The sequence below is a fragment of the Chiloscyllium plagiosum genome, chromosome 5, assembly GCF_004010195.1.
Source record: "Chiloscyllium plagiosum isolate BGI_BamShark_2017 chromosome 5, ASM401019v2, whole genome shotgun sequence".
Taxonomy (NCBI): Eukaryota; Metazoa; Chordata; class Chondrichthyes; order Orectolobiformes; family Hemiscylliidae; genus Chiloscyllium; species Chiloscyllium plagiosum.
In genome coordinates this window covers 75,859,967-75,873,132 of record NC_057714.1, presented here as the reverse complement: position 1 = coordinate 75,873,132, position 13,166 = coordinate 75,859,967, and the positions used below count along the sequence as shown (strand labels likewise).

Here is a 13,166-nt window from a genome sequence, read left to right as displayed (position 1 = left end):
AGTAACTGTGAAGATATGAGATTATAAAAGCTCAACTTGTTGTAATGGCCTTTAGGGAAGGAAATGTGCTACCTTTACCTAATTGTGACCTGTAGAAGTGGCTAACTCTCAAGTCCTTTAAAAATAAGCCTTAGCAAGCCACCATGTCAACTCACTTTCACCTTCTAAGTGCAATTAAGGATAAGCAATAAACATTGATCTTTCCAGTGATTATTCCATCTCATAAATGAATAAAGCTAAATAGACAGAACGTATTCATGCAGGTCAAATTTGGAGATCATTTTAATGCAAGATGCATGATGGGATAAATTTCTGAATATCATTTTCAGAGCTTTGCATACTGCACTCATCAGGAATTCAGGATAATTTGTTAAATAACTTAATTCAGCTAGCTATTTCCAATTACCATACTAGAAGGAGTTGAAGTGTAGAGGTTCTAAAGGGAAAGTGTCCAATTCTGAATTATTAGCCAGATCAGGAGAAGCCAGATGCCTTCTAGAGGCTGGTATGGTTAGTAAGTGCCTCTGATTTGTACCCCAAGCTGCCAGAAGACGACTGGCAGAAGCTTGCGAAAGAGGTTAATACCAAATCCTTACACAAGAACAAATTTGGTGAATGTAAGAAAGTCTTTTGGAAAAGAATAAATAAAATTAGTGACAACAAGAAACAATTACTTAAAATTTTCCATTAATTGAAGTTATTTAAAGCATAGTGCATGTAATTATTAATGTTTCACAGTCAGATCAGAAAAGAAGATTTTTGGATAGGTACTTTTTCTTGGCAAGCAGGAGTTGAATCCACAGTAACAAACAGATTTGCACAGATTTTAATTTCAAAAACACACACTCCACAATTTTTGGACATTCAAGTACCAAACGCAAACTCAGATTATAATTTTAAACTTAGTTTATCCACTAGTCATAGAGCCTTTTGAATGGGGATGAAATTAAACAACAAAATATGATACATTTTGCACCAAGATTTGTATACTTACCCAAACTGGATCTGGTGTTAGAGCGCTCAATTATTGCATGTTTACTGGGATTATTTAACACTGAGCGTTTGGCAAGTGAAATATCAGCTGTGACCCGTGTGATTGATATCCTATAAATAAATAGAATAAGATTAACAAAAGAAAGTTTGTTATTTTAATAGTTGCAAATGAAAGATTTTATTAAACTGAAGTATAACTGTAACATTGCCACAAGGCACACACTGTGACTGATAATGTATCAGCATGAATAAGAGATTGGTTAGCCAACAGGAAGCAGGGAGTATGGATAAATGAGTCTTTTATGGGTTGGCAAAGTAATGGAGTAACATAGGGGTGAATGTTGGAGTCTCAGCTAATTACAATCTATATCAATGTCTTGAATGAAGGGACCAAATACACTCTGTATTGAACATAGAACAGTACAGAGCAGTTTCGGCCCATGATGTTGTGCCGAGCATTTATCTTAATCTAAGATCAACCTAACCTACATACCTCTCAATTTAGTCCTGTCCATATGCTTGTCCAGCAGTCACTTAAATATCCCTCATGTCTCTGATTCTACTACCACTGCTGACAGTGTATTCCACACACCGACCATTCTCTGTGTAAAGAACCTACCTCTGATATCTCCCCGACATGTTCCTCCAAAAACCTTAAAATTATGACCTCGTGGCAGCTATTTCCACCCTGGGGAAAGGCTCTGGCTATTTACTCTATCTGTGCCTCTCATTACCTTGTATACCTCTATCAAGTCACCTCTCTTCCTTTTTCTCTCTAGTGTGTAATGCCTGAGCCTACTCAACCTCTCTTCATAAGACAAGCCCTCCAATCTGGGCCGCATCCTGGTAAATCTCCTCTGCACCCTCTGTAAAGCATCTACATCCTTCCTATAATGAGGCAACCAGAACTGGACACAATATTCCAAGTGTGGTCTAACCAGGGTTTTTAGAGCTGCAGCAAAATCTCGCAGCTCTCAACCTCAATCCCCCTGTTAATGAAAGCCAACATACCACATGCTTTCTTAACAACCCTATCAACTTGGGGCATCTTTGAGGGATCTATGTATGTGGACCCCAAGATCCCGCTGTTTCTCCACACTGCCAAGAATCCTGTCTTTAACCCTGTATTCAGCATTCAAATTCGTCCTTCCAAAATGAACCCCTTTGCATTTATCCAGGTTGAACACCATCTGTCACTTCTCAGGCCAGGTCTGCATTCTATCAATGTCTGTTGTAGCCCTCGAAACTATCTACAACACCAACAACCTTTGTGTCATTGGCAAACTTACTAATCCACCCTTCCACTTTTACCCCAAGTCATTTATAAAAACTCCAAACAGCATAAGCCCAAGAACAGATCTTGGTGGGACAGCAATGGCCACCAACCTCCAGGCGGAATACTTTCCATCCACTACCACTAGCTGTCCACTTTCGGCCAACCATTTCTGTATCCAGACAGCGAAATTTCCCTGTATCCTATACCTCCTAACTTACTGAATGATCAAATTCAACCACCCACCATGGTGGGATTCGAACCTGGGTCCCACATCATGACTTAAGTCTTGAGAATAACAGTCTAGCGGTAATATCAACAAGCCATCGCCTCCCCATATATGGTAGCTAAATTTGCCAAAATCATCAATGTAGGTAGGAAAGTAAGTTGAGAGGAAGTATAGAGTCCACAGAAGGAAATACACAGGTTAATTAAGTGAACAATGATTTGGTAGATGGAGTTTAATGTGCGAAAATATGAATTTATTCTGTTTAGGCAGAAAGTACTAAAAAAAGTATATTATCTGAATGGGAAAATATTGTAGAACTGAGTAGTAGAGAGGGTTCAAGGTAGCCTAGTACATTAATCACAAGAAGTTAGTACGCATGTATTACTAGTGTTTAGGAAGGCAAATAGGAAGTTGATTTTTTTTTCAAGGGAAATCAAATCTAAAAGTGAAGACATTATACTGCAACTGTATTGTGCTTTGGGGAGGGGTCTATGAGGTCTGCAGATGCTAGGAAATCAGAGTTGGGAGTATGGTGGTGGAAAAGCACAGCAGGTCAGGCAGCATCTGAGGAGCAGGAGAATCGACGTTTCAGGCTGGAGCTTCCTGATGAAGGGCTTTTGCCTGAAATGTCGATTTTCCTGCTCCTCGGATGCTGCCTGATCTGCTGTGCTTTTCCAGCAACACACTCTCAACCGTGCTTTGGTGAGCCTGTATCTGGAGTACTATGTACTGTTTTGATCACCTTATTTGCAAAAAAAATATAACTGTAATATTTTGTTTTAAAATTCATTCCTGAATGAATAAACATGAGCATCTCTGACTAGGCCAGCATTTATTTCCTATTCTTACTTTCCCAGAGGGCAGTTAAGTATCAACCACACCACTGTAGGTCTGGAGTCACATGCAGACCAGATCCAGGTAAGGATGTCAGTTTCCTTCCCTAAAAGCACATTAGTAAATCAAGTGAGGTTTTTCATTGCTACAATCACCAATGGTTTCATGGTCATCATTAGATTCCTAATTACAGATTCTTTAAATTAACTTAAATTCCATCACCTGGCATGGCAGGATTCGCACCTGTATCCCCAAGAGTTTACATGGGTCTCTGGATTAGTGGTCTAGTATAATACCACAAGGTCTTCACCTCCACAATTAGGTAGTGAGGATATGGGACGGATTTTTGTTTTGTGGGGAGACAAATGTTAGGGCACACAGATTAAGAATAAAAGGTCTCCCTTTTTAAACAGAGATATGTACATTTTCTTCCCCAGAAGTTAGTGGAGACTGAATCATTGAAGTTATTTAAAGGCCGAGTTAGATGGATTTACTGTAGACAAGGAGTCAAGGTTATGTTTGGCAAACAGGAAAATGATTTGAGACTACAATCAGACCAGCTGCGATTTTGTGAAATAGTGGAGCAGGTTTGAAGGGCCGCTCCTTTAATCCTTTCTTCTTAATTATACCACAATTTAGAATATCCTAAAAGTTAATTATTCAATTAGTTTCCTAATTGTAAATTTTATGTTGCATCAAAATAAAAAATATTGGGTAGATTGAGCCATGTGAAAGTGATGCTGTTTTTTTCAAGATCAGAATGTACATCCAAAAGCTTTCAGTCATACTTGCATCTATTTGAACAAGCTTCAACTCCAGATCAAGTTGCGACATCTCAAAAACTGTCCATATTACAGAGCAGGGGATGCCAGACATGTTAAAATGCATAAAGGTGTATACATCCCTTGGACATCCCTAAGGTGTACCCTAGAACTTTCTGGGAAGCTATGGAAGTGATTGCTGGGCCCCTTGCGGAGATATTTATGTCATCGATAGCAGCATGGGCAGGTTTTTTTACATTTAAAGTATCTGGTCGGTATGGATATGTTGGACTGAAGGGTCTGTTTCCATGCTGTACAGTTCTATCATTCTAAATGGTAATCCTTTACCTAACCTTTCCTAATATCCTACCATATAATACTGGGTTTTGCTCGACAGGTAGCACTTACCATCTGGTAATGTTGACAAGAAGCTATTTTTGTGGACACGTAGATGATGCCTTTTGGCAACATCTTTGACCTCAACAGTGAAATCAGTTAGAGTTCCTATTACTGCAAACCCTGAAGTCTACACCATTTGTGCATGGCTGGTGATCTCAGCAACCAGCCTGTTGGGAACAATCTGTCATCAGTCATCAGCTAAGCTCAAATATGAATAATACATATGAATGAGATAATGGAGAACCTCTGGAGATCACAGAATTCTACCTGTAAGAGTAAAAACCTTTACAGAGGCAGAAAGAGAGAAACAAAATTGAAACAAATACCTGCATAAAAAGAATTTCTAAATGCCTTGTAATCATTGGGCAAGTACGCTATGAATGATGCCCATGTTTAAAATAAGATACATACAGCGGTGAAATCAATATGTTTATTGATTGAGTTGCATCATGCAAACAGAATTGGATTGGCAGCTCATGAGGAGAAAGCTGATTTAACTTAGTGACACTGAATGTTTTCAATCTCCAAATATTGAGTTATTGAGAAAAAGTTGATTGAATGACACAAAAGACGAAGAGGAGAATTAAGCTTTATCCAAGACTATCAAACACCAATCAAACTACATATTCTTCTATAATTTAATCACAAACATTTAGTCAGCACAGGAAGCACCTGTGGTGTCAAATGCAAATTGTGTTGTGAATTATCACAACTTAACCTAAGAACAAGAACCATACCTTCACTCATTTTCCCAAATACATTTCCACCCTACTTGAGGTACCAAACACAAAATCCTTTTGACTGTGATTGTCAAATATGAATTTCAAAAGATTGAGCCTGCAATTCAGCAAGAGAGGGTGTGTTTTACGTAACCATAGGGTGTCCATCACCCGATTATCTGATCATCTAAATTAATACAGTTCCTGCAGGAGTGTCAGATTTTGGAATCATTCCTTCTAATTTAAAGTACTAATGGATAGTGTTATAACATTAAGAATTCAGTCAACACATTCCCCCCGGAAGCCTGTCGAACTGTACATACCTTCCTTCAAATCTGTGTTTCAGAAAGTCAAACAATGCTTTTTGCATCATGTCTGTCACCTAAAGAAAGAATTTCATAAAATTAATGGTTAATTTATGTTTGATAATAAAATACTTGGAAGAAAATTGACGTATTATTTACAACTGAATTTTCATAGTATTTTATTCTATGCAGGACACCTATTCTTCTGGCTCCAGTTTTGTATCAAGTCTGGAACACAGAAAATGGACCAAAAAAGTCTCTTGAATTGTTCCAGTATCTCTCATTTGCAGACTCCACAAAATATTGATAAAAATTTTCCATTCTGTCTCTATTACCTCAAGTATTTAATTTCAAATTGAGCTACCTCTGTTACTATCTTCTATCTCAGTGGCATGCTCCAAACTCATATCACCACCACATGGATTAGTTTTGCACTGTCAAAATTCAAAATTAGATCAGACGTACGAATGCTTCAGCATTCAGTTCCATTTTGAGAAGTGCTTTTAAATGTTCTAAACCTGCACCAGAACTCCTACCCTATCATTGCAAACATTTGTTTTAGATTTGCTTCTCATTTATTTTTAACAAAAAGGCCCATTTTTTTTTACTGGACTGCAGGAAATATTGATTTTTATAATTTCAGATTGCAAAATGGCCACAAAAAGCAAACAAAATTTCAACTGAAGTAAACAACAAGTGTGAGGCGAAACATCAGCTGTATTTGGAAACATGATAAATGCATTTTACAGACAAGACTATACAAAATGTCAAAATACCAATAGTCTAGTAAACTAGCAAGAAGATTTTGAAACTGCTTAAGCAATCATTACATTTTTAAAAATCCAAGTAACTCAAGGTTCCTTTCATATAAATCAAATGAAATGCACAGTGCACATACAGAAATTATTTTACTTTCTACATTTGGACCCCTATTTCACATTGCAAGCATAATAATGTACACAAATCCTAAAAGCATTTATTCCACTTATTAAAAATATTGTGGCGTTACTACGACAAAAAAAAACTGGTACTGTCTATAGCAACATGTAACCAACCACATCAAAATACACTAAATCTGCAATTCTCTCTCATGCAGTAACGGAGCACTCATGTTTGCTTCTAAAAATGTAAGAGCACAGCCTCTCCAGTTTCCCAAACCGCATAGGAACATAGAAAGAGTAGACTATTCAGCCCCTCCAGCCTGTTCCACCATTCGATGAGATCAAGGATATACCAGCATGCTGCTCTCATGAGGCAATGTTATGGCCTCTCCTACATTTTTTGAAAGAATTGTCTGTAAAATCTAGAGTAAATCACAGAAGCCCAATAAAGCTGCTGGTGATCTATTCTTGGCTTACTTACCTCGTATCCTTTCAGAGAAGGCCCCACTAAAACTACTGGTCGCATAGAAGGCACTACATCGTAAGGAGGGATGTGTTCAGTCTGTTTGAAGAAAACATAACCTTAGACTATCATGGACACAAGTTTGTAATTTTACATCATTTCAACACCAATTTTCTAAGTAACAAACAATCACAAAATGCACGATATTTACTGCTATATGAAGTTGTCAGAATAAAAGTCATACCTTCATATATGGAACTAGATGGTTATTCACTAAAGGAGAATATGTGAGAGAATGGGGAGAAGGCTGGCGAATCACACAAGCTAAGATGCTAATTTGGAGAGGCACAAATGGTGGCCTCCTATACTACAATTATGTGATATTGTTTAGATATTGTGCGAAGATCACAGAATTAATCAATTGTTTCTGCTGGATTATTCCAATTGCTCAGTGCTAAATACAAAGTGGACCCCAATCCTAAGTTTCAGCATACCAAGAAATTACCTAAAGTAACTATCCAACTAAAAGCATAACTGAAAACACATTTTTTGCAGATGTTTAAAAATGAAAGTTTATGCATTCCACTGCAATTTTACCATTCATTTTTTTAAAGGTTTTTTTAACATTACAGTGAAGTCTTCCTGATGTAATATTGTGCTAAGAGATGAATTGTGTGGATGACCGATGCATTGTGGAAGCACCTGTACACAGTGATGGTCGCTATATTAATGGCTGGCAGACAAGATCCTTGGCCTATGAAATGTGGTACGTGGAACAAATACAGCAAAATCCACTGTGCAATTTCAAGTGTTCACCACTCATTAAAAGACAACAACTTGATGAGCAAACAAGAGTTGGGTGTGTTTGGTCCCCAAGGGTGGTAAAGACACATTCTGACGAAGTAAGTATGTAAACAGCTTATTAACACAGAGCTTTCCAGACTTAGAGTAACAATGAACTGATAAATTCTGAAAACAGTGTTGCTAATTTGGCAACGTCAATTAAAAAAGCCCATTTCATGATTACAATCATAGAATCTCTATTCCATACTTCTTCCTATTAAAATTCAGCCTTTTCAAATCTAGAACAAAACTGCAGACTTCTAACTTCCTTGAAAAACTGCTGTGCCTGTGGAAAATGCATTGCATGCACTCAAATATTTCTCATTTTAATTTCATTGAGTATGCTATATTCTATAAATTGCAATGACTAATGTAACCGCCCTGATTCTGAGTATCATAAGAAGCCCAGAGAACATTCTAATCTTCAAAGGCAAGGGCAGGATATTCAAGCCTCAATGAAGTTGGGCACAGAGGAGGGCTGGTTCCTTGGTTCCATTCCATTACCGTGTCAGTTCGCGGAGGTAGGAGGGGGAAGCACTAGGGCTAGTCACTGTCAAGCAGTAGCATTGGGAGCCTATCTACAATCCTTCACTGGACAGCACACCTGTTCTCTGGCCACTAATTCATGGGATGCTTCTGACCCTGATTTGGATCTGATAGCAGGGGCCTGAAGCTCACAGGGTAAATCCTGTTCTGAAACACAGAAATAAAGTTACACAGAGAAACAACTAAGTACTCAAATATTTTCCACAATTTCAACAACTGAAACTAAAACAAAAATCACATGTATTATTCAGTGAATGGCGCAATTTGATTTTGCTGCACTGGTATTCACAGAATATCATTTTAATTTTGCCTAAACTCAAACAGCTCCCATAAGTGAAAACTCTTTTTAGTTTGCTGGTCAATTACTTGTTCAGATGCAGTTGACACTGAACATATAAACATAGTCAGGCTGTTTTTGATTTCTACAATACAGTTTTGCATGTGGCACAGCAAGGGCTTAAATTATAGCACTTCAAGGCCACGAGGAAGTGGATTCTGTGTTAGATACATTTTGAAGCCAAAAATGCACTCTGCCTTTAATTCGAGCATAAGGCATTAGGAATAGGCTTCTGTCTGAATGCTAAGAAGTGGGGGGAGTGGGAAAGTTTTCCTCATTAGGTGGCTAATGGCTAATACTGACTAAAAAGAGCCTGGAACTGTGACACTGATCAGCTGTTCCTCAGCCCCTCACAGCACAAATCATGAAGACCACAAACCAGAATCATATTGCTGTCTATATAACAAGGTGGAAGTAAAAGAACTGAAATAAGAAACTAGAGTTTGCCAGTCCAAGAACCTGGCCTGAACAGCATTTCTATTTAGTCTCATCAGACAACAAAATAGACAGCATCTTTATTGAAATGTCTGGAAAATGGCTGATTCCAGTATGACAATGCATGAGAGAGGTCACATAGACCAAGAAGGATATTTGTACATGATCGCATTCCAATCCAAATATCCCCTTCTTCCCAACAAACAACAAAACAAAATAAACAATGCTCATGCACTAGTTGTGACCGCGAGTTACCTAATTTATTCAATATTTACTGAACGGTTTTCATATATCAGCAGTTTGTTACTTTTATCAGCCTCAGCAAATGCATAGTCTAAGTCGTGGTGGTCTCTTCACGGTATGGTATGCATGTTGTAGGCTGCCATTCTATTGATTTTGCCATTATAAGGTTATTGTTCCATTTCAGTTATTGGGTTTCTGTAAACTTCTGTGTCTAATGGTTACCTGTGGACTGTACAGTATAGCAGTCTTTGTACTGAACTACTCTCCATTCCTTTAGTAGGTGTGTTTCTCCATTCAAGGACTGCCTTATGTACGCTGTGTGGGATTTGCTTGATTCCTTTGACGATCTTCATTGCCACTTCAGACTTTCCAATTGATAGGGACACTGAGGAGATGGTGTATGGTGTTTAATTCCCAAACCATTCATGAAGTGATTGGATTCTTCATTTGTGAATTGAGGGCGATTGTCAAAACATCATAATGTCTGACTTACGCTTTTAGGCATCTGCTAATCTCAGCGGGATTTACTGAGGTCAGCCAGTCCACAAGTAACCCGAATAGAAGTCTATGGTAACAACACAATAAGTTCTGCAACTATCTATCCTATCAGGGATATCATGTGTTGTCAGTGGTTCTGAATTGTGCTTAGCTTGGGTCTCATTACAAGCCCTGCTCTGGCTGATAAGGTTTTTTTTTACCCTTTTGTTCATGTTTAACCAGCAGAACACATCTTTTGCCTGCCTTAGACTTAACCTGGATTCCTTGGCAGTTTGCATGGATATGCTTTAGCATCTCTCCTCCAGGATAATGACTACTCATTCAGGATAATGACTATTTTGTTTATATAATATGCCATCATGGGTTGCTAATTTATCTATGTACACCCAATATACTGTTATAGTATCAGGTATGTTCCCAATCCTTTAGGACCATCCTTTCAGAATTACTTCTTGCAACACTTGGAGAGTTGCAACCGTTTGGGTAGTTTGCTTAATTTCAGCAAGGCACTTGTCTATTATAGTGAATGTCCCTGTTGTGTTGGTGACTTCCACAGCTGACAAGCTTCACATTGGATCTGGAAGATTTCACATTCTGGCACAGTATTCTCCACTTTCTGAAACTGGGAGAGGTGTTCTGAGCAGCATGTCAGTGCAGCACAACTGCTTCCTTTCCTTTTATATGCTATCTCTTTGAAGACTGTTTGGAGCAAATAGTAACCATTTGAGAAAAATACTGAAGTGGTTTGTGATTGGACTCATCTGTCACTTTGTCTCCAAGTAGGTATTGATGAAAATGTTTACAAAGATAATGGCCAGGCACTCTTTTTAGATTTAAACATAATGTCACTTCATTTGTGTTAATGCCCTAGAAATGTAACCAGTTGGCCTTGTTGCTCCAAGCTTCTCCAAGTCTTGGTTCATTGGCATCACACAGCAGGGTGACTTCATTAATTTCATAGTATTCCAGCCTTGGCATGGCTATCATTAGTTGCTTGATTGCAGTGAATGCTGGTTCTCATTGCATGCCCTAATAACACAGCTTATTTGGAAACTAGTTGGCAAATCCAAAAATTCAGTTTTACATCTGTGGTTGTTGCATTGCTGTTTCATCTCTCAGCTTTCGAGATCCTGGTGAAGATCTTTTGTTTCAGTACATGGCCTATATATTTAACTTTGGGCATCTTTAATTGTTATATTTTCTTGTACATCTTCAGGCTCAGCTGATGAGTTCTGTCTTGTATTCACAATAAATTTTTACTGGAGTCAGAAATGACTTCTTGCATTTTATCTCCACTTCCACTAGCAGGAAGATCACTATTTTATATTGTTTACATTGATATTTCTTGTTACAATACAAATTGGCTGACTGGCATTTATGATGGCGGGGACCACAGACGGAGGCTAAAATGGATCATGCCAATGTCAGATCCAGCTGAAGGTCAGTTAGCCTTACCTATCCACATGCTGGGCTAGCCCATTATTTAGGATTGTGATATTTGCAGAACCTTCTCCTCTAGTGAGTTGTTTAATTTTCCAGGAGCACTGAATGTGGTAGGATTGCAAACGTCAGAATTGAACTTTGTTATGTGGTTGCTTAATTTTACCTGTCACACTCTGCTTCTGCTGTTTGGCATGCAAGTTATCCTGTGTGGTAGCATCACCAAGTTATCCTGTGTGGTAGCCTCACCAAGTTGGCACTTCATGTCCTGGTTATGTCAGCTGCTGCTCTTGGTATGCCCATCTATTCTACCAGAGACAGTCCATCCTGCTTGGTTGTAATGACAGATGGGGGATATACTGGAACTTGAGGTTATAGATTGTAGTTGAATACAATTCTGTTGCTGATGGTGACCCACAGTGCCTCCAAGATGCCAAATTGGGAACTGTTAGATTAATTTGAAATCAATTCCATTTTGCACATCAGTGTTACATGTAACAATGGAGGTTATCCTCAATGTGACTGCGGAGCTTCAGCTCTAGAAGGAATGTGCATTGGTCACACATGCCAACACTGTCACACAGATGACTTTGCCACAGTTAGATTGGTGAGGTCAAGTGGAATTTATTCTCTTACTGATTTCCAAATCACCTGCCATAGATAGTCTAACAGCTTTCTTCTTTAACTGGCCCAACGTGGTCAATAGTGGTGCTGCCGAGCCACACTTGGTAATAAGGGAGAACTCCACCAAGAGGTAATAGTGTGCCCCAGTTACCCTTAATGCTTCATCCATGTGGTGTTCATACGTCAGGAGCAACAATGCTCTTTTCATCTTGTATTTTTTTAAAATTATGGACTGAAATGAGAAACAACTATTTTAAAAGCAGCGTTTTGAAAGGATGGCTGTATGATTTGAAAGCAAATAACTTACCACTCTTGGCAAGCATTGGAAATAGCTGTTTGAACAAGCAGCAATTGAAGTGCTTGCAGATAAAAGGAGCCAAGGTGTTTCTGTAAGCAGATGCAGCTCTGGTTGGCAACAAGAGGTTGATTGATCTATGGACTATTGGCCATTTATTAATGACAAGGGTGGAGTAATTAGTTGTCAGGTAACTGAACAGCTTGAGGATAGAAATAAGTTGCAGAAAAAGGTTTTGATCTCCACCAGCTTAGAAGCAGTCTCTCCTTTCTCTCCAGTCAAAACTCTCTTTAAGCCTGAAGAAAAACAGTTAGAACATACATAGAGCTTTATAGCACAGTACAGGCCTTTCTGCCCTCACTGTTGTGCCAACCTGTGGAACCAATCTGATGCCCATCTATCCTACACTATTCCATTCTCGTCCATATGTTTATCCAATGACTACTTAAATGCCCTTAAGATTGGTGAGTCTATTACTTTTGCAGGCAGCATGTTCCACGCCCCTGAGTAAAGAAAGAACCTCTGACATCTGTCCTATATCTATCACCCCTCAATTTAAAGCTATGACCCCTCATACTTGCCATCACTATCAGAGGAAAAAGGGTCTTACTGTCCACCCTATCTAACCCTCTGATTATCTTGTATGTCTCAATCACCTCTCAACCCCCTCGCTAACTAAAACAGTCTCGAGTCCCTTAGCCTTTCCTCATAAAACCTTCCCTCCCATACAACATCCTAGTAAATCTCCTCCGGACCCTTTCCAACGCTTCCACATCCTTCCTATAATGCGGTGACCAGAACTGTACTCAATACTCCAAGTGTGGCCGCACCAGAGTTTTGTACAGCTGCAACATGACCACCATGGCTCTAAATGCCTTTACCAATAAAAGCTAACACACCATATGCCTTCTTAACAACCCTATCAGGAGAAAGTGAGGTCTGCAGATGCTGGAGATCAAAGTTGAAACTTTATTGCTGGAACAGCACAGCAGGTCAGGCAGCATCCAGGGAACAGGAGATTCGACGTTTCGGGCACAGGCCCTTCACA

At 38.9% G+C, this 13,166-nt stretch overlaps 1 protein-coding gene across 10 annotated transcripts in view; it reads right to left on the bottom strand.

The window, feature by feature from the left end:
- The window catches only part of LOC122550015 (voltage-dependent L-type calcium channel subunit beta-2-like), a 332,286-nt gene that overhangs the window by 18,840 nt on the left and 300,280 nt on the right, over positions 1–13,166 (bottom strand). For all 10 annotated transcript variants that reach the window (XM_043690395.1, XM_043690396.1, XM_043690400.1 and 7 more), the window contains 3 exons: positions 6,876–6,956; positions 5,532–5,590; positions 995–1,104 (listed from right to left, as the gene is read on the bottom strand). In XM_043690395.1, the coding sequence (XP_043546330.1) occupies positions 995–1,104; positions 5,532–5,590; positions 6,876–6,956 (250 nt within the window). The remainder of the gene's footprint in view (positions 1–994; positions 1,105–5,531; positions 5,591–6,875; positions 6,957–13,166) is intronic.